This window comes from Bombus flavifrons, chromosome 4 (assembly GCF_040668555.2).
Source record: "Bombus flavifrons isolate JBK064 chromosome 4, iyBomFlav1_principal, whole genome shotgun sequence".
Classification (NCBI taxonomy): Eukaryota; Metazoa; Arthropoda; class Insecta; order Hymenoptera; family Apidae; genus Bombus; species Bombus flavifrons.
The window spans coordinates 8,993,487-9,015,261 of record NC_138445.1 but is presented as its reverse complement, the minus strand read 5'-3'; the positions used below and the strand labels follow the sequence as shown (position 1 = coordinate 9,015,261).

Sequence of the window (21,775 nt, the reverse complement as noted above, 5' to 3'; positions counted from 1 at the left end):
TGACACATCTTTCCGCGTTATCCTTGCCGTATTAAATTTCCATAAATGAATGCATAGATATTCATAAATCGAAATCATAAGAAAACATTTATACCAATTTTTCATGGAGTATATCTCAAACACGATAGAGTCATAAGTAGCGAAAAATCGATAAAAAGCTGAACGTGTTTGCGTAACGCTTTTTAAACCGATTAATCCAAGGAGTTGACGATAATTAACGAATCGGGTGTGAGCTTATGAAAGTTAAAGACCGTGACCTTGGTACAAAGCAGCAATCACGGGCTCTCTTGAAAAGGGTGAACTCACGCTGGAAGCGTTCCAACCCTCTACACTCGGGGACCAACGATTGCCTGGTTAATTAATAGCGAGTGATTAATCGCCGGAGGATGGGATACCCTCGTCAAACAAACCTCTGACGAGGTCCCCGGCTTCGTACATGATCTGCAGACGCGAGGAAGTGAAAGATCGACGGATGGATCAACAACCTCTCTTATCCGCGATTTTTTCTTTCCGACTTTCGACGTACGATCCTTTCGTTAACTTTTTAATACTCTTCCCACCGCGATCTAACACATCTCTTCTCGTTGGTTATTTCTTTTGAACTGTTAAAGAAGAACTCGACTCGACTGTATACTCGCCAATATAAATTTCGAATAAGTGTCGTGTTATTGCTTTTTTGTATCTTTATATATTACGTTATATGTATATAGTGAGAAAGTATATACTAAATTACTATCATTACGCTGTGGAATGAAATATGCGGAAACTTGTAACGAGTATTCAAAGACTAGCGCTTTCAGTAAGAATATATAAACAAATTCAGTAAGAATTTCGATTAAATCGTCAGAATTTCTACGAGAAGAGCTTTTCCGCAGGAAACAAGGAAACATAGGCGTTGGAAAGTCCCGTTTGCAAAATTGCTTATCGAACTAAAGAATCGGACACCAGGTTGCTCCGAGCCTTTATTAATCCATCGATTTATTAATCGATCGAAAAACGGAAGACGCCGCGTGATCCGTCACGCGAAATACGCGGACGATAAAGCACGCAGCCCGTTTAAAGTATAGCTCAGTCGACGCATCGTCTTCTCGAGGCTCTAAGCCTGTTCCGCCGTTCAACGCAACCACGTACACGCGACAGTTCTCTTTCGAAATGGGGTTAAACGCTTGTGATTTATGTAAGAAGCTTGTCGTACTCCTTCGCGGATGCGGTTTGGAGGAGAGAGAGGAAAAGAGGAGAAGCGAAGAAACGGAAGAAGCGAGGAAAAGGCCGCGCGACGATATGTCAGCCGAAGATATGGGAATTTCGTGGCGTTAGAGAGTGCCTGGTGGATGTGACGTCTTCTTCTGACGGCTCCTTGCGCAATTTTCGACTCGCTTCCGAGCGGATCTGTCGCACGGTGAAGAATCACCCCCGCCGTGGAAATATTGTTGCGTCTCGACAGATACGATTGGGAACAGTGGTCCGCGTGTACGATTGTAGAAACTTGGACGTTCAATAATTCATTTCGCTTTAGAAACCAGTTTTTTTGCCATTTTTGCTTCTTCCTCGGTCTCAACAATTTGTATGTTTTTGCCTGGAAATGATTAACGAGTTAGCGGTTTGTTTTTGATCGCAGAAGGACAGGCAGCTGGGAGATGGAAGAAAACCGAGATACATATTCAACGAGGCGACGTGAAAAACGGCCACTTAAACGCGGCCATCGTATACCCAATTGCCGCCGCTCCTGGTAGCTCGTTCTTCGAAACTTTATTCCCACTGGAAGCAACTTTCGCGATAGAAAGAACGCGCCATCTGACGTCGATGTACAGTCTCTGTTTCGATTATTTCTGCGCTCATACATGATATTCATAGACCTGGCTGGCTATAAAACACCGCACAAGCCGCGTTTTATCCCGTTTCTCCTCTGCCTGACCATGTACCGTCTTATTCTACTTACAAACTATATGGCTGTCTCTAATCGATTCAAATCATATTCTACCATGAACCACGTTTATTTTAGCGTTCTAGAATGTTAATCCACACCCCATAGAAATCACACGCGTTCAGAAAATCTCAACCTGTCGCTGCAATTGCACAAATTTACCTCCCCGAAAGGAAAATATCGTTGCTTTTTAAACGAGTCGGTCGATTCGATTCCATGCAAACTATATTTAAAATCGGATCCCAGGGTGGCGCACGGTATCGACCAACGCAGTCACTCGCTCCCACCCACTCTCCGTATCATCGCGCTAGACATTTATTTCGCGAGGCTTTTCGGATTTGACGGATTAGAGCCGAGCTTCTCGGTATCCCCAAAGCTGCGACGATATTAATGCGCGTCAGCCGTGAACAGGGATGACCTGCACGCGGCCCAAAAGCTCGATATCGAACCCCTTGAAGAGGGCGGGTTTGGAGGTGAGAGAAAAAAAATGTTGCAGGCTACACCGCGTGAAGGAAGAGGGTAAAAATTACGGATAGATAAGGCCGCTAAAGGCGTCATTCGTTTACCACGAGACTGACAGCGACGATAAAGTTTCTTTCCCTCTAGAGTGGCTTAGTCCACCTCCTCCACGACGATCCACGACTCTTTATCGTCCGACTTAGGAAGACGGATGCTGCGGAAAACAAGGAACCTTCCAAGCAGAGTTGGTGATGTTGAGCAACGAAGCTAATTGGGAATGAAGCAAAATTTGTTGACAAAGGGGGTGGAAATTTCGGGAATCTGTGTGTCGACGATTAATATTGAACTTAAAATATAAGACACAGCGAAACTATATTTCTTCGCCGTGGTTTTCTTTAAAACCGAAGGTTTTACAAGCTACTGTTTAGAATCAGTTCTAAGCAAAAATGTAAAAACTTTGTCTCAAATGAAAATGTATAATAATCAGAAATCGTTTCCTATTTCTTGCCATGTTTCAACGCCAAATATTCCCAGAAATTTCTCTGTAAGAATTTCCAAATTTCCAGCCTTTTTCGTATCCTAATTCCACCCTCGTGCTTCGAACGCGCAATCTTTGCGCCGCATTCGTCTTTGCAAAAGCTTTGTAAAAATAAAAACACACACGTTGGTCGATGATCGACACGCTGCGGCAAACAAAAGATGAAGGAAATCCAATTTCGCGTTGGTAGAAATTTATTGTAAAGTGCACTCGAAATTCGAGCGGCCTATCGCTCTTAAGAGGCTCACCGCTTGTTTTCGCGCGTGATCTGTCGCACGGAGTATCGCGTATCCACAGGTTGGTAATATCGGCGTCGGTTTCCCACGAGAAATTTTATTTTTCTCTCTTTCTCTCTCTCTCTCTCTCTCTCTTTCATGTTTTTTACTCCGCGCGTGTGTGCTTTTTGTGTTCACGCCATTCGCGTTTATTTATTATCAGTCGGCCGACACGAACCACGGTCATCAATTCGGATTAACGCCGGCTCAACAGCAGTTTTCGAACCGCTGTCACTTTTCTCGTTACAGTTGTTGCCGGTGTCACGTTGTCGTTGGTATTGCCAGGGCCAGATATAGATTTATGAATCGACAAATCGGGCAAATTTGCCCTCGAGATGACTATCGCCGAATCTGTGAACAAGCGCGCGTTTTTTGTGATGGATCCCACAATGTTAGCGTACAATAAAAGATTCGGAAAAAGGCACGTCTGTTGTAATTTGTATTAGTACATTGTAAAGCGTGAAGTTGATAATTTCCAACGAGTCACGATTCACGGGATTCCATAAAAGGTACGTTCGTATACGTAGAAATGAAGAAAGTTAGTATCTTAAATATATAAAAAGAAAAGGCTCGAAATGAGGTTAGATATTTCGTGCGTTACACCTGACGATTTACAATGCAAACTCGATGTCAAGAAGGAACGGGTGAAACTCGCAAACGGATCGATTCACCTCGATAGAATTTCTGACGAAACGTCACAAAGAAAGGAAGAGAGAAGTGAGTATTTCAGGAAATTACGCCTAAATTGCCACAGGATAAAGTTTAAACGGTTCGTCGATGGCGGCCAATATTCGGTAGCAAATCCGGGCAGCGCCTTCCGAAATTACAAATAAAACTCACGAAATCGTGACGCGATTGCCAGACACGGGGAAAAGCTTGCTACGAGAGAGAAGCAACAAGGAGAACAACCACGTGGAAAACAACAGACATCCGCATGTCGTTCCGTGAAATTGCATTCGACACATCCCTCTTTCTCTTTCATTTTATTCGCCTCGTTTTTTCTTTTTTTTTCCTTTTTCCATTCAATAAAAGAAAGTAACAGTCGAAGCGCGCCAAAAGAAAGACGAGAAGGAGGTTGCCCGTTCCATTTGTGGATTTCACATTCTACCCTTCCTTGAACCATGCTTTCACCCTTTTTGCGGGGTGCGCGTGTCCCTGGCTTTCCCTTTTTCCGGCTTCTTCTCCCAGTCCAGGAAGGAAACTGCGGCCTGACCTTTTTCACGGTGTCCGGAAGAAAAGTAGCCGGATGACCGTACCACCACAGCACAAGGGGCGAAAAGAAAAGAGAAAGAAACGTGTAGCATCCTCTCGCTCTTCCTACGCTCAGCCCCGCAAGCGGTGAAATATTTCCACGAGTTCGTAATTTATAGAATCGCTGCTGAAACGGCAGATCCAACGCTGGTGGAACAGCTTAAAATCCGGTCGACGTAATTGGATGAAGCCTCGACGTAACCTTTCACGTGATTGTGAACGGTGAATCCTTGGTAATTCTTCCTACCGTTTTCTACCACCTTTTTGCTCGCTCCTTCTTTCTACCATTCGATTCTGAAAACCTTCTTTCATTCTCACGAAGCGACGAATCACTCGGTCGGATTGTATCCTCTGTAGGATCTCGCGAAGCCTCGTCGAGATTTACGCCCAAGTCACATGCCTCTTTTCTCGGGGTATTTGTTCGTAGTTCGCGAATAGTTCGCTTCATACGTTTCTCAATGTTCTCGCGAGAAATCATTTGCGAGAACAATTTTTTTTTTATCAATTAACAGGCCTCTCATCTGAAATACATTTTTAAATAATCTCTATATTGTTATAGATGAGACTGGTCGACTGCGAGTGTTTATGTAAATTTATATTTTTACGGGGAAACTCAAGGAAATGATGAGACTTAAATTGAAACTTGCTTCGCCTCCTGTCTACTGTATTGAATGTATTGAAGTGAATCCCACTTCAAGGAAAACTGTACATCTTCTCTAAAGTTTAGTTTCTTAGCCCTCGAAGTCATTGAGTATTGTTTAGAACTAAATCAATTTGAAGGGTCTCTTAGTCTCGTAGTTTTCTAGGAGCATGCCTTGCACAGATGATGCAACAGGGTACAGACAGGCCAGTTTACCGTAATTGTATAAATACCCATAGACCCATGGCTTCGAAGCTCTTTTGTAAAGTAACGCTACCAGCGTGCGGGTATGGACTAGCATACACATTATACTTTTGCTTAAACTTGCTTAAATATATTTTTCTATTAGGTTGTCCGAAAAGTGTTTTCCTTTTACAGACACGTTTTTTACAACGACGCATCTTTATATAAACATGAAAATAATCTATTGAACGTTGTGATCTTTATTTTGATAGAACAAAATAGATCATATGTAATTCGATAAAATAATATAAAACGAAAAATATTGTGCATCCATTATTTCCTTATGAAACGAAAGAAACTTTTCGGACGACCTAATATTATACATTCATCCATGCATTTTCTCTCTCTCTCTCTCTCTCTCTCTCTTTCTATTACGAGATAAAACCTTAACAAAGCAAAAGGAAATTCGCTTTGAATGTTTCATATATATATTAGATTTAAACAGTAGATTCAACTAGAATCAAACATGCAATAAACACTTATTATTCAAGTTATAGTACCACGCCAGAATAATTTACTTATAATTCTCAGTGAGAATTGATTGTAAAATTCTTCCAACTAAAAAAAAATATGTATAACTATGATCTTTAATTCCGTGTTTAAATTTCAATTTTCCATTAAGTTTCTCGAGGAAGATGAATGGAATAAACGATACTTAGTATGCTGGTTTGCAATTTTGTTTGGCTACTAAGCCGTGTAACCACATCAATTAATTACTCAGGATCAGCTATGATATCGTTACAGATAAGAGAAAACACAGAAAACTTTCGGGTGTAGCCTACAAACAAATAAAATCAGCCGTAAAACAAGTGAGTAACGCGGATAAATAGATTAACACGTTGACTGCCGCGAGACCCGTATTCGGGTAACAGCAAAGTTTCTGGTAGGGCCGCGTCACCCGTGTTCGGGTGGCGCTTATTTGACTACCTGCGAAGGATCGTCGTAGGTATTTGAAAAGATATTCTAGGGGAAATAATAAAACTATTAAATTGTTATAAAATAATACGAAAATGATTTATTTAAAAAATTATTTACTCGCATTACTAAAATATCGATGGGAGTACCTAGCAGAGAACGCTTGGTAGTGTGGCACGCGTGACCTGACAGAGATTTCAGTGAAAACACGTGTGACAATCAATGTGTTAAGGATATAAATTAACAGAATAATTATGAACAATTGGATACACCGTAAAAATACGTAATAAGTGCGAGACAATGAACTTTGGATTCGAAAAAACCATCTCAGATACAACTCGATCTCGTCAGATCTTTAGCTTGAATCCTCGACGCATTTGCTAATGGAATTTGTGAATTCCAAACGCGATATGGTTTAAACATACTTTCCCTACGCGATGGTGTTCCCGATTTATCTTAACTGCAAACAAAAGCAAAACTGGGACGTGACAAACAGGCGGATTAAAGTTTCTAAGTATTGTAAGCGTGTCAACGCGAAGATTTCATAAAGTAGAACGGAACGACAAAGGGCTTCGAGACGAGCGAGTTAACGTCGCTCGTTTAATTCAGCCACTTTTCCATTCTCCACCTTCTTCTACATTTACCATCTCTTGTAGGCAGAGGGCAGCCCGTTTATTTATCGCGGCAGGTTACCCGTAGCATAAACGCCGGATCAGTTTTACTCGGAAACTTGGCCGCGTTCGAAGAGCCGCGTTCAAACGAAATTGGATTTTCATTGCAAACAGAGGGACTCCAGTTAATTCGCTCCTTTCTTTGTCTCCACTCTGCTACGGAAACGACATTATGAAAACGACGTGAAGGGGGAGGTAATCTGAAATATCGCGAGGCAAGAGGAAGTGAAACACTTGTCGCTTCTGGCTTGTTAATCTTCGCTCGAACGAATGGCCGTAAGACGTTGCTATCTCGTGACATATTATTCGCCATCGGTCGTGCGTGCTTTCGTTAATAGCGTTTGTTGAGAATTTTGGATCTTAATAGCTGAAATAATGGTATAGGAACTAAATTTACACTTAGAATTTATATTAGAATAATTATATTTATATTTATTTAATATAATTATATTTATTTGATAAACGATTTCAAAGATATTCATCGATACACACTTGCACGCGTTTCAGCACTTTCTTCCATACCCGACTGTTAACCGACTGAACAGTTTACATTCATTTGTTTTCGGGGCACCGCGCACACACATTCTTCCACACACTGATATTCACATACAAGTATCACTACTTCACATCTAACCTAGTCTAGCACATAAAATTATACATATCTCAATAGCGTTAATATGGTACACAGATGCTTGCCCGAGGATATACGCAAAGACTTAAAAATACCAACGATCAAAAAAGAAATCGATAGGTGCGCAGAAAAATACAAACTAACTGGCTGTTGAAGCGAGCAAAACTCTCATAGAGAGAAGACTAAAAAGAAAACACCTCACTCACCTCACTAAAGAAATAAAATAGTCAAATAGTCGAAGATGGTATGCCCCTGGGGGTAGCCATCCACATGTTATTTAACAATGAAGTTAGAAAAATTTACCAAATGTCCAGCTAGACAAATTGTAAAATACAGATTAAATAATAAAAAAGGGTACTTGCCGATATTAATTCAATGTAGATACTAATTTGGCATTCCGTTTTCAATTTGGTTATTTTGGTTCAAGGCAATGCAATGGTAGAAAGATTGACTCGTTCTACCGATTGACTGCAACGAGCGAGCTTCGACATAGGTAACCTTTTCATTTTAAAAATGGAATTTTCATCGCCAGTAGCGATATGCTTGAGAAAATTACGAAAAACTATTCTACGAGGTTCTAAAAAATCGTTAAGCGACTCACCGTTGTATGGTCCTTGGATTTGATTTTGTATGGCACAATTTTTTTTTCTCTCTCATAAAACGAGATAACCTGTGGGTACAAGCGCCGCACGACCACGCGACGACTCCTGGTTTCGGCACCCCGTATATCCGGCATCCAAATGATGCATATAGAAGTGCTATCTGTAGTCAATAATATATTTTTTCGTTATCAACAGAACATCTTCTGTTCATTTTATTGACATATTGGATTAATCACTTCTTAGATTTGCTCATTGTTGAAACAACATCGAAACGTCCCACGCAATATATTTAAACATCCAAACGATTGTATACTGTTTCATGCTAAAAAATCTATTAAATCCATTGAAAGTGAAACGATATTTCCTATACGGTTCTTACAAGAATTATTGTTATTTAAGACTTAGGAAAACGTATATACAGCAACCACGCACGCGTTTTCGTTCAGTGACAGTACTTCGGCGGACTGGACTGCCGAAGCGAAAAAGTTGAGGCAGCAAAAGCACGGAAAATGCATTGACCAAATTTGATAAATAACTATCGCTCACATCAAACGACGATTTCTTTAAAAGTGACGCAAACTACCTATTGCAGAATTAGATTCGCAGAAAAATTTGATTTCGACTCGTTCGAAAAAGGAAACTGCAAGAGAAACATTTGCCTCGTCGCGGCTGATTGACTTTCCGGATGAAAAGAACCGGATAAAAAGGTGGATGAAAAACGGGAGAGGAAAGGGGTCGGTAAATAAGAGAACAATGAGGACCGGGAATCGAAAGGGACGGATTGAAAATGGAAAAAAGAAGGGACAGGATAGAGCGAAGGGAATACGGATCGGCAGAGAGTTACAGGTCAGACGCGAGAACTGTGCACGCCGCGCCGTACCGCGCCGGTGTGAAAGATGGGGTTTCGATAATCGAACGGTGAACCGGATCAATTAAACCCCCTAGGGTGGGCATTAATTATCGAAGATGTCGTCGACAGTTTCCTATCGCACGTGCAATCCGTGAGCGCAATATTCGAGTTTCAGGATTTTCGTTTCTTCCTTTGCCTAACTTCCATTTTCTTCGTCTATTCTCGTGATATTCCACTTTTCTCATCTTTTTATCCTCCTCGTACGAGATCCTTTTGATCGATTTGTGGAGTTGAAACGGTGAACGATGTATATAAATGTCAGAATGCGAAGAGAAGGTATCCAGTAGAAAGTGGTTTCTGAATCTTTTGTATAAAGTATCAGCGTTCGACACTTTTACGGGTTCAGAAAGACAATAAACGACAAGGGATGCGTGTTGTTAATTATTTAAAAATTTATTTTCGTTTCTACTTTCGTCCTTTTATCTACCCTGCGATGAGATTTACTTATTTACATTTACATTTCTTACTGAAAACAATCGTGATTATTATTTTATTAGCATTTGCATCGTTCTTAACGTTTCAGCTTCTCGGCTTTGTTATATCTCGCGAATGAGGAAACGCGATTTCGCGAAAATGATTTTAATCCGTCACGACGAATTCGAATAAATCGTAACGAGAAAGTGAAAATGTGTATTAGATTAATCATCGTGAAATTACTCAAGCTCGAACCTTATCTCTGCGCTTCGTTATCCCGTTGTTACCGGCAATTTCATCAAGCCGTGAACGTAATTAAAAGGAAGGCACTTTTACCGTGGACAAACAGCGTCGATAACAGAGTTGTTATTAGCTTGTGAATTTTAAGCTTCGGCCAACGGACACGCTTTTATTTCCACGTGATAAAACTAAACACGGGAATTACAGCGACAACTAAATTATACCATGGACTATAACGGGGCAGAAATTCGGAGAAATTCGTGTAAAAAGCGTAGCCGACTCGCCTAAAAATATTAATAACGCTTATTGCGTGTAATACGGCGAGGAAAGGCGTTGTCGGATGTGATTTACCGAGGGATTTTATCGCTAATAACGTAGCCTGATTAACTCGAGGGCGCATACGGTAGCACAACACGGCTGCAACGGAATTATGAACACGTTCATCATCGTGTAGAATGTTCCGAATCGCTCTCCGGCTACAATCCCTTCGTTCTCTGTTCATTTCGAAGGGCAGTTACGCGTTTTATATCACGCGTGAAAAACTTTATTTCTCGCTTATCACCCGTTGAGCAACTTGTTACACGTGATGTCCAACGATGCACGGCCCCAACACAAATTACCACGTTAACGATGTTACACACGTGGTATGTAACCGAATTTACCAAGCTCCATTTTTAACGCTAAAATTCTCTACAGAGGGGAACAGATCAAGCGTTGTATGGCACTAAATCCTTTGAAAAAACTGCGCTCGTCCTGTTCCTTGGTATTGTTCCTTGCGGGAATATTTTCTTCGTTGAAAACACTACGTTGTTTTCGCGACGCCACTCTTTGTTTGTGCAAATGACTGTGTTCATATCGTTTTTGCAAGTCTAAGTCGATCTTTTCTTATCTTTCGACCAAGACCAGAGATTAGATTTAAGGTACAAACATTTACGTTTGTTGGAAACTGCATTTTTACCTTACTTTTCTCCTTTCATGTAGTTTTCATGCTTTCCATTATTTTGTTCTCCTTCCTGTCTTTCATTTTACAGTTTCTCGTTTTATATATCATGCGTTTTTAGAGATACACGTTCTGTTCTTTGATCGTTGTTCTCCAATGAAATTCAACACATTTCACATGTTTATCGTCGGATAAACTAGCAGGAAATTTTTCTTCAGAATGTTTTCTCGCAAAATCCTTTTCTGCTTAATTACACACCCTTTAACCGAGCTTTCATTTCTAAGAAAAATTCTCTCTCGTTATCCCACGAAACTCGTTTCAAAGTATTCTTTCTCTTTTTCCCAAACTTTTTTTCAACCGAGGGAAATTTTTAAAACGCTCGTTTCGCTCTTATCTGCGAGTAATTAACCAAATTGTTCGGGCAGCCTTTTAAAATCGATGGGAAAACCTGCTAGGGTTCGAACCGTGATCACCTAGATGGAAAAGCAACCGTGATACTCGCTGCATTACAAAGCTTCCTGTCGTTGTACTTCATATTTTCTTATCTTCCTTTTACACTCGTTCTGGTTTACTATATTTTTCTACGATAAAATTTACAGTGCAACGTCAGCTCGATAATAAATCAAAGGTATGAATATGAGATATTTTTAATGCTTTCAAAACGAAGATTTTCGACTGTGGAAAGGCTACTTTTTTTTATCAATTATTAATGATAGAAATACATTTTTTCTAATGCTTTCATAACGCACTGAAACGATTGATAGAAAACAATGCTTCGTTATCAATGATGATCTTTCTCTACCGATACACAATTCAATAAATTTCTCAGTGTGCACGTAGAAGAAAATTAGGAAAACGAAGAAATGAACACGAAGATTAATCGAAGGTCTGTAGATTTATGGCAAACATATAAATGTCCAGAGTATTTTCTATTGATTAGTTTCTAAATATAAAAAGAACAAAGTCCTTTAGCAGCTATTATAATTGTCAACTCAAACGTTAATACATATTATAAAACTAGAATTTCAATAATTTCATTACAATTCAAAAGGAGATGTCAAAAACTGGAGATTTCGTATGAGTTTGAGTGTATGCGCATTCGATGCTTTAGTTAGTTTGGTAGGGAAACAGCCCCAAAAGGGTCTGGGTGTATGGCTCTTTGTTTTCGTGAAATTACGTTCTTGGTGCAGAAATTCCTTACGTCTCAAATGTCATACGCAAAATTGTAAAAATATATGGAAACGTTATAATAAATAAAATGGCAATAAATAAAATAAAATAATAATTAAATAAATCGAAATAAATTGAAAACAACTAATATCGGAAAAGTACAAAATATTCGAAGAATTTATAAAGCAAGATACAAAGAGAGACTTATCATCTCTCCTTGTCAGCATTAGGACGATAATCATCATGATAATGATAATGAAACATAAAAGAGTATTATTGATATGAAATTCTATTTCATCTTTACTTTGTACATTTTTTGGAAAAACAAATCTCGTATAAAAGAACAGGATTCTGTCCGAGTCTCGGGCCATCTTGCGACATTCTTCTACGTTTTAACATACAACCAAATAAACGAGACGGAAAAACAGGCAGATGATCAGCGAAAGAAGCGCTGGAAGCAAAAACCGATGGAGTGCGGTTTGGTCCGTAAATTTTTCACGATCTGCCCATCGACCATCGGAGAACGCTGGTCTGTCCCTTATCAAAAATGCACTCCTGTTCCAGCGTTTTTTCATTTTTAATCAAGATCTGCTGGGCTGGGCCCATTGCCACATCAAATTTTAATTCGGCTTAAACGCGTCAACCAATCGGAGAATCCCAACGATAGCTGATCCTGCTTTCGGTTTGTTCGAATTTTCGCTGCAATATGATTTTCAAAAATTCGTATCCTTCTTTCGTTTGAATCACACCGTATTACTTGTCTCTTGTCGAATTTCACGCTTGTATCTTCCATTGTAAAGCATGTACGTATAAAGTATATCCTTCAAGATGTCAAAAGATACCGGCATACTCGTATATCTATGTCACGAATGAACATTGCTCGGTGTACGAAAGACTTTGCCGACTTTTGAAAATCTTCGTCTGTTCAAGACCGTGCTATATACATGATCATAGCATTAAATTTGTTTTAAGAGACGCCAATACGGTTCGATCAGGAAAATATAGTATTTCGTTTGACAAAGATAATTTGAACACGAATGTCCCATGCATGCGTTCCATTTTTCTTAGACAATTACAAAATGGTTACCTTTTTATAATCTCAACAGACTCGTTTCTGATGACACAATAAGCTTAATCGTGTTCTTCAACTTCAAAAACCGTGAAACTCAACGTGGTATTGTCCCCGGGCGGACCTAATCTCGGTAACCCGATCATCGATCCGTTTATTTCACCGCGAAGAAGGCGAGACCCGACTTTTCCGAAAGTTTCCCGGACGTTGAGCGGTGGTCGATGCTGTCTCGTGTCCACTTTCAACCGTCTTTGGCCAAAAAACGAAGAAAACCGGCGGTAGCGATAGGAGAAAGGGAGAAGAGAGGGTTGGCTGAGAAAGAGGTGAGAGAAAAGGGGGTGGTCGGGGGTGGAAAGTGGAGCACCGAAAAGCTATTTCCGGTCGAGGAGGTCCGTATCGGGCCCACGGAGGTACGAAATGACCGACTTAAGGAAGTTTTACTGCGAGACAAACCGGAAGTGATTCGGCTACGACCGAAACACTTCTTCCTCCTCGTCTTCACAAGGGTAGAGAAGAAAGTTTACCCCTTCCAAGTTGCAAACGGCTTCTGCTTCGTCCCTTTTGGCCGGGATTACAGGCCTCGGACGAACATCCATTCTCGTTTAACGCCTTTATTTACCATCCGTTGCTTTTCCGTTTATCCCCGTCACCCCTCTCCACCCTATTTTCTCCTTTTCTTTTCTACCCAGCCCCGCCGGTACCCGTTCTATATTTCTCCTTGGACTTCTTAGCTTTGCGTTACGCCCGGCTGTTCCTCTTCCCTCTGTCCTATTTCTGCTGCTTCTGTTTCTTCGTTGACACTCGATTATCGTAGCTGAAGAGCAATCGCTTGGTTCTTCTTCTTCGCGCTTTCCTCTCGTCTTCTTTTTATAACAGTTTGCCTGCGTTTCGCTGTTTGTTCGACTGACTGCTTAATTATTTCAATGACTCCCTCGAAGCTCTCTACTGGAGTGCGCTCCGGCGGCATTCAGTCGATTTTTAGCTGTAATAATCGTCGACGAACGAGACTGCGAAGGTTGTTGTTTCATAAGTTAAGTCGTCGACCAGCCAGAATTAATTCACTTCCCCCATCTCTTCGACGTAATAATTCGTTTATTCATGGATTCTTTGATATCTTTCAATACGTTCTTTTGCCTCCGTTGAAAACAAAAATTGTATGATATTTATATTTGGAGATTGGTGATCTCTGGCAGAATGAAGTGCAAAGGATACTTTACAGTCTTTGACGCGATTTAACAACAATATTTACGCGGTACTGCTTTCTTCCCACATCAACTTCGCTTTGATCATCGAGCCAATCGATTAACACTAGAACTAGCTATAGTTAACACGAAATTATTTCTACCACAACCGGTCAAAATGACTGGTCTTTAAAAAATACGTCATAATAGAATATTTTCATATTTATTAACTTATTACTTTCTTACAGAAGGAATTCCATGTTATGTAGTATATTTTTGGTATTATTACTTTATCTGAGACCATGATCCCTAAACGAGGCTTGACAAATTTATAAAATTGTAGAACCAGTCATTTTGACTGCTGTGGTATTTCTAGTATTAGCATCTAGCGATCTAGCGATCGATCCGGAATTTTCCTGATATCTGGTATCATCATATCGAATGATGCGCAGTAAAAATTTGAAAAACGTGTGGGAAGGTGTACAAAGCGAGGAAACTGGTTAATTGGGGTTCGATAAACAGATTGCAGGATTCTTTTACACTTTGATAACTACCAGTCATTTTGACTGATGTTGGTATAAGTAGCCTTGATACTAAATTATTTTAAGTTTGAATACATAAAAAACAAAATAAAATTCATTATATTATTCTTTTAGTTATCGTTGCGAAAGTCATTACATCGATGTGGAAAAAATATAACATGAAGTAGGAATTTTAAAATAAAATTGTAAAACCAGTCGATTTGACTGGTGTGGTAGTTCTAATGTTAATGCCAAACGTATTTCCGTTTATCGTACAAAGAACCCAATTATAAATGCGCGTGATAGCAAGCCGCATATGGATCTCGCGATGTTCACTGTCACAGGAAGAATTATTCATTTATTGTAATTAATACCAGTTATTATGCATTCCGGAAAAATCAAGCGAACCGACAACTGAAATCACAGTTTCCATCCAGCCAAAAACCACCCTCTACCCTCCATTATCGCGCTGATCGTAGTTACCGGAGCCGGGGACGATCGATGTCGATTGAAACGCGAGATCACGAGCCGAACCGTCGTTTGTTATTCACGATTCGTCGCAGCCATCCGCGATGCACGCGACGCAGCGTAATGCGTTCTGCGTTCTCGCGTGATTCCGAATCTCGCGGAAACTTTCCCCTTTCAGAGGCATTGACTACCAGAAGTGGGAAACGTTTCCGGGGCCAAGGAAAACCCGTCGAACGCGATCCGGGAGGAACGCCCGACCCGGGATTACACCCGGAGGAACTCATACGTTATTCGACGTGCGCACCGCTACTCTGTATAACGGGTGAACGCGAATAACTCATCCTTTCCGCACTGGTGAATCCGATAGCGTGACGTAACGAGTGGATCGTGAAGGTTTAGAGATCCAGTTTTATTTCTGTGGATAAAAGAATTGGAGAGAAGTTGGATGTTCGTTGAAGAAGACTATCGGAAAGTATTTAGGAAAGTTATAATACTGGTTTTTTGGGGAATTAGAGATGTTCGAAGGTAAAGCGTAATTATTGCACGATATTTTAAACAACAGAGTTAACTGTTCTGGTCTAGCGATAGGCAAATTAACTTTGACCCTTTGCACTTTTATGTCGAGTGTGACTCGACATCAGTTTTTATCTCAGGAGTTTCTTTGTCGAGTCCCACTCGACATTCTTCCAGTCTCATTTTTTTTTTTTTTTTTTTTTTTTTTTTGAAACGTGCGAAAGAAAACCAGGATTGCATCCTGGAAATTATTTCAAGATACATCATACACTTAAAAATTACAAAATACAACAATAGTGTGAATAAAACTGGTATTTAAGTGAATTTCTTTCTTCCTTTATTTATTTAAATTGTCTTATTTTTTGGTTAAAGTAAATTTCAAATAAAACACTTAAAAGCATTGAGACCTGCTGGTAACGAAATTGAAATAAAATTCAGAGTGCAAAGGGTTAATGTTCCTTTTCAAGTCAAGACTCGGTAATAGTAACGTCATCGGTAGAATTTGTAACACTGCTAACAAATACACCGACTAATTTGTCTTTTTTCACGAAGTAGAAGTCAAAGTATAAGAAAATTATATTGGCGAACTGATACAAAATTTTTCTGTCTTTGTGCGACACTGATATCACATGTTGTACATTGATTGTCATATTGTACTGTCGTTCAGGTAAAAGTTTGCAAAAATTTACGTAGTATGTACAGGGATCTGGATGTTTTTTTTTATTCTGCCCCCAATATTTTATCATGTTATTGTAAAAAAGGTGTCCACTCGTTAATGAATAATTAATTTATTATTATTCTTATTATCGAATCGTCGATTTTATTTTCGTCGAGTCGTAAGTAAACACAGTTTTGAGGATCGATTTCTGTATATATACTGTATATGGTGTTGGTGAGATTAAAACGAAACTCGAATTACCGAAAGATGTAATTTTCGGAAAATTAAAAATTTTTAGATATAGAGTGGAGTTGTTTAAATTACGACTGTAATATAGTTGATTATAATACTTGAAAATTCCTTGATTTTACGGAATAATTTCTCTATTTTATGAACATGATTGACATTATCCGATGAAATGTAGAATACCAGATAAAGTATTCCAAAATTCGCATTTAAAGTCGCATTCAAATTTTACAATAAAACGATCGTCCCTTGCGGTCTGAAATTTTCTGCAACTCTACGACATCGATGACACCCAATTCTCCGTGGTGTCCATTTCTCCAAAGCAAAGCATTATGCGAATCGCTCTTTTTCCACCTCTTCTCGCCGCATACCCATTTTGACCGGCATATTTTTTACCAACGTCCTCCCGAAAAATCTATAAATCTAACGAACGCGAGCTCCGCATACGTCAGAACCATTCGTCAGCGGACAGATTGCAGAGCACGGGGGGTTTGAAGAGAGCCTCTCCGGTGTCAGTCGGCTCCGTGCCACGCGCAATAAAGCCGCGAGCGATTTTTACGACGGAGGGTGAATCGCACGAGGTAATTTACCCTGCAAGGTAGTTCACGCCGCACTGAATTCGCGTGTTCGTAAAAAAATTTCGCTTACGTTGAATTCAACCCTGTGCTGTTCGATCTCAACAACCGGGGGTGCTTCTAAATTTGCAACGATACCGATGAAATTTCCTCTTTATCCCCTTACCGGTGCTCTCGATTACCATCTGTTTCCCTAAATAAAGAACTTAATAATACAGTAATAAACGAAAGGGAACGAGCGAAATGAAAAGAAGAAGGGTGTTTTTTCGACCAGTCGCGGAGAGACGCGATCGCGAGGAAGCGCGTCAACGGGAGTCGTAAATTCCCTTTACGACTAGACAATCAACGCCACGAACTGATCGACCCCCTATTTCGATTAGGATAATAGAGGTGGTTTAATTAGTATAACACTTGATTAACAGTTCAAAGATAGTATATGTAGTATCGTGGACAAAAGGCCTAAGAGGTATCAGGTAAACCATAAACAATGTCCCGAGAGCCGAGGCGCCGTCTGGCCCATCAATGTGTCGTCGGTCCTTCAATTGAGTAGTTTCGTAGAAAAAGCCTACGTGACCCTGGTCACGAGCGGTTGCGGAACACGTGCGTGGTGGGCCTAAGAAAAGGCAAAGGGATGCTAAAACAGTCAGTGTCGGCGGAGAAGCCAGAGGGTGCGAATCGAGAAGTCAGAGAGTGCGAGTTGCGTTGTCGAGAGAGTGTGGTCCGCGTGAGAGAGAGAGCGTTGGATCCCTGGCGACAAGAGTTGCAAATTAACTATCGAGTTGTCTAAATTATAGTACGTTATTGTGATTAGTTCATTTTAAACAAACATCGTTTTCTGTCTAATCAATATCTGTACAATCCATTCATTGTAAATAACTCATAGTCATATTTACGATACTACATATATATTTCCAACAACTTTGTAGAAAAGATAGTTACGCTGGTCCGTAAGGTATAAGTTAAGTAGATGACTGATTGAGGGGTGTGTTTCGACCACTCGCGGAGAGACGCGATCGCGAAGAAGCACGTCAACGGGAGTCGTAAATTCCCGTTACGATTAGATAATCGACGCCACGAAATGATCGATCCCCTATTTCGTTTAGGATAATAGAGGTGGTTTAATTGAATATGACACTGATATAACAAGTTATATATCACAATTTAATCCAACAACTTTGTAAAGAAGATAGTTACACTGGTGTGTATGTATAAGATAAGTGAATGACTGATCTACGGTGTGCACCCGGTTAACAAGATGTTGACTGTTTGAAGTAGAGAAAATCAGTGCCGCTCGGTGACGATGCTGCGGCGGAGGAAAGCTAAGGATGGGTGTGTCCAACACACGGGACCATCGGATTTGTTGGTGACGATTTTGGCTAATAGAGTGAGGGAAATAGGCTTCGTTGTTAATTGGTTATTTGCTATGCTGGTGGGTGAGGAAGGATGCTCACCGCCCTCGAGATAAAGTCGTTAGTGGGAGGCCTCATACGTGAGAAACGGAAACTTTCCCGTGTCAACCCGTGGTGGGCAATAAACTTCGGGAAACAATGCAGCGGAAGAATATTTGTTAGTTTCGAAGGCCCTCGACTAGGAAATTGCTGAGATTTATGGAGGGTACTTGAGAATATTGAGGGTACGCAGTGAGGACGAGCGGACATCTGGTTGCCATCTTGCCCGCGGTGTGTGGCCAGGTCTAGGCAGAGTGTCGCCCGGCGTAACAGGGTGAAAACCCGGTAAAGAGATGTTGACTGTTCTAAAGTCGATGAACCAGTGCAGATATGTTGACTGATCTGTAGTCGTAGATCCAGTGAAGTCCGGTGACGATGCTGTTACAAAGGAAAACTCTTGTTCGGTGGTGATCGCCCCACCACTGGTCGCTTGCGGGTGGAATCCTGGGAAACATGGGAAAACCCACGTTTCCCCAATTTTTACCTGATGGAGGTAATAATCATAAGGAACCTCTTGACTCGAAGATGTTTTATGCCAATTGACGGACTTAACGGTAAATCAAAAAGCTTCGATTTGTGACAGTTTCTTAGGATTATTGCGGTCCGCTTAATTCTATGTGTACAGCTGGTGGACGTAAGAAAGGACGTATCTTATTCTGCGGAGAGAAGAAGCGAGAAGAAGAAATTTGAGATTTCATTTTCGAATTTCGAATTTTATGCTTGCAGATTGGTGTCGTCACCAGCGAGACAGAACGAGGCAGGAAGTAGCAGTAGCGGTGCAACGCAGCACGCTGCCACGTTCGCGGTGCGAGTGGGCACGATCGACGGCGTCGTGACGCATCATCTGCGAGCCGAGACGCGAAGGGATTTAGCTGCCTGGGCCAGGGCGATCGTTCAGGGTTGCCACGCGGCCGCTCACTCATTACGTGAATATACAGTTCGTGAGTAATCTTTTGTTCGTAACTCAAGTGAAATAAAAGTCACTGTCAGATACGTCTCTTGCATACATCGTGATTTACTGACGAAATTTGCAGACTAGAGAAGCGTTAAAAATATTATTGTTTATCTTGTAAATAGGAATAACAAAATAATGTATATAATGTAATTTTTAAAACAACGAATTGAAATTATTAGAAATCACGTTTTCATCCTTTCGTTCCACGCTTCGTTTTCATCGGGCAATTTCCTCTTTTTCTCTCTTTACGGTTTACGACTGGCTGATATTGTTTGGTCTAGCTCGATTTCATCGGATTATTTTTTACTTTGCGACCGATTCGCTGTTGTTTAATTTAGCTCGGTTTTATTAAAGCACTTCATTGTTTGGCATCGACGCGATTCAGATGACTTTCACTATAGTCGGTGACATGGTTTTATTGCAGGACTGTTCTCCCTCAATCGCGACTGGTGCTATGTAATTTAGCTCGGCTGTGTCAAAGAATTCTTATTTCCCTCGCAATCCGCCCGACCACCGTACTTTTATATTCTCGTTTCGTACATCCACTATCCAGCAAAAATTTTGAAATTTTGGTGCCGAGGTGCACTACTAATCTCGTTATTAATTGGAAAAATTAATTACGCTAATATTTCTTCCTGTCAAATTCTTGCATTCCGGGAAACGCCTTGCGATTCTAAATTTTTCGTCTTTAACGTACACAGGCGCTAGATAAAATTTTAATTATCAATCTCGCCTTTTGTTTGTCCAAAGGGTGCACGTGGCAAGGAAAGGCCTGTCAGCTGGTCGTGAACCACGAAGACGGTTTCGCGTTGTACGCAGCTGGAACCAGAGGCGTAGGAGGTAACGGGGTGAGTCCAAGCTCATCTCCGACTCCTCTCTGGAGAAGATCTTTTGATAAACTGAAGATGTCTGCGGACGACGGGGCGCGTCTACTGTGGCTGGACTTTGGCGGCGAGGATGGCGAGATTGTGAGTGACGTCCGACAGAAAATTTGCTTATTAATAACCTTTATTAAGTTCTCTAAAATTTCTGCTCTATCAAGTTCCTTAAAAATCCGATATCACTCTGATATTCGTTTAAAAATAACATTCCATGTAAAAATCGTAGAGCGAAGTCCATTTCTGGAGACTTTATCGTGTCGAAATTACTCGAGAAATAAAAGAAAGATTTTAATAGAATCTTATCGGAAAGGGGAAGAATCTGTGAGGTTAAAAAATAGTCGATAAATCTTTGAAAGTCTGTAGAAATAATCTGGCATAGACGATCTTGTGGTAATTTTCCACTTCTTCCGTTTTTCCACCTAGCGCCGCTTCGAACGAACTTGAGCAACAGCGCAGCACACGACGTTACAAGATGACGAAGTATTGAATTTTCGAATCGTCCCCATCTAAAAAGCTAAGAAACGTAACTTATCATATTTCTCCCTTGTACTCTTCCTGCGATCTCATCCTAAAGGACTATTATTCGTGTTTTAATGTTACCACGATTTTCTTACGAGCATCCACGAACGAAAAGGAATTAACGGGGAATATATCTAGCTGGAGCTGACGTGTTCGATAATAACGCGACGCGTTTCGTCTCGCGATCGGGAGGAAGAATTTCATTGTGCAACGAGAAAAAGAAGGCTTCCTTTCTGCCGTCGGCCATGGTATTGAGAATTTTAATTGACTCCACCTAGACTATCGAGATTATTATCTTGGACGAGAGGCGGAGATATCGTGAAAAAGAGGACTGTGCACCGAGTAATCCCATTGTGCTCGTCACTTTGAAAGAGCCCTTGATGCCGGAGCACGATACCGTAGAATACGTATTTTACATCTTTCCCAAACACCGTCGTCCGGTTCTCTCCCGCTGTTCAATGGCCATTCATAACGCTCCGGCTCTCTGGAAGCCAGGAGGATGGGTGTCACGGGGGTTGGGCGTGGGCCAGGGGGGCGGAGGGTGAGAAAAAGCATCGAGGTAGAATTTCCCGCGACAGACGTCACGATGGAAAAATTATTCCGCTCTCGAGCTGCCTCTGAAGCGAAACCGCAAATGGAGAATCCTCCGGATCGTTTCTCCTTGGAATTTTTTATTAAGCGACCGATCGGCCGCGATCTCCTCCCGCGCCCGGAAGAAACAATAACCCGTCGATTGGTTCTATTTTCAATTTGACGTGGAAGGTCGCGAGACTAAATAAACGTTTCATTGTCTATATAGATCGTGAAAAAGTAGATGATGTAATTTTTGTTGAATGGACCGAAAGAAACGAAAAGAACGTGGATATTGTCGTGAAAAATCCTATTACAAATCCCTAGAATCAGGTTTTGACTGAGATA

The 21,775-nt window shown here is 40.8% G+C and overlaps 2 protein-coding genes across 5 annotated transcripts in view; one reads left to right on the top strand and one right to left on the bottom strand.

Moving 5' to 3' along the window:
- Positions 1-21,775, top strand: part of Syn1 (Syntrophin-like 1) — a 358,979-nt gene that overhangs the window by 333,504 nt on the left and 3,700 nt on the right. For 3 of the 4 annotated variants that reach the window (XM_069111670.1, XM_069111672.1, XM_069111673.1), the window contains exon 6: positions 19,229-19,443. In XM_069111670.1, the coding sequence (XP_068967771.1) occupies positions 19,229-19,443 (215 nt within the window). Of the gene's footprint in view, positions 1-19,228; positions 19,444-20,207; positions 20,426-21,775 lie in introns of all 4 variants that reach the window. The other variant, XM_069111671.1, reaches the window with a different exon arrangement.
- Positions 18,930-21,775, bottom strand: part of dachs (unconventional myosin-IXb-like dachs) — a 110,840-nt gene continuing 107,994 nt past the window's right edge. The window contains exon 22 of the mRNA XM_069111664.1: positions 18,930-18,946. Within this exon, the coding sequence (XP_068967765.1) occupies positions 18,945-18,946 (2 nt within the window). The 3' untranslated portion in view covers positions 18,930-18,944. The remainder of the gene's footprint in view (positions 18,947-21,775) is intronic.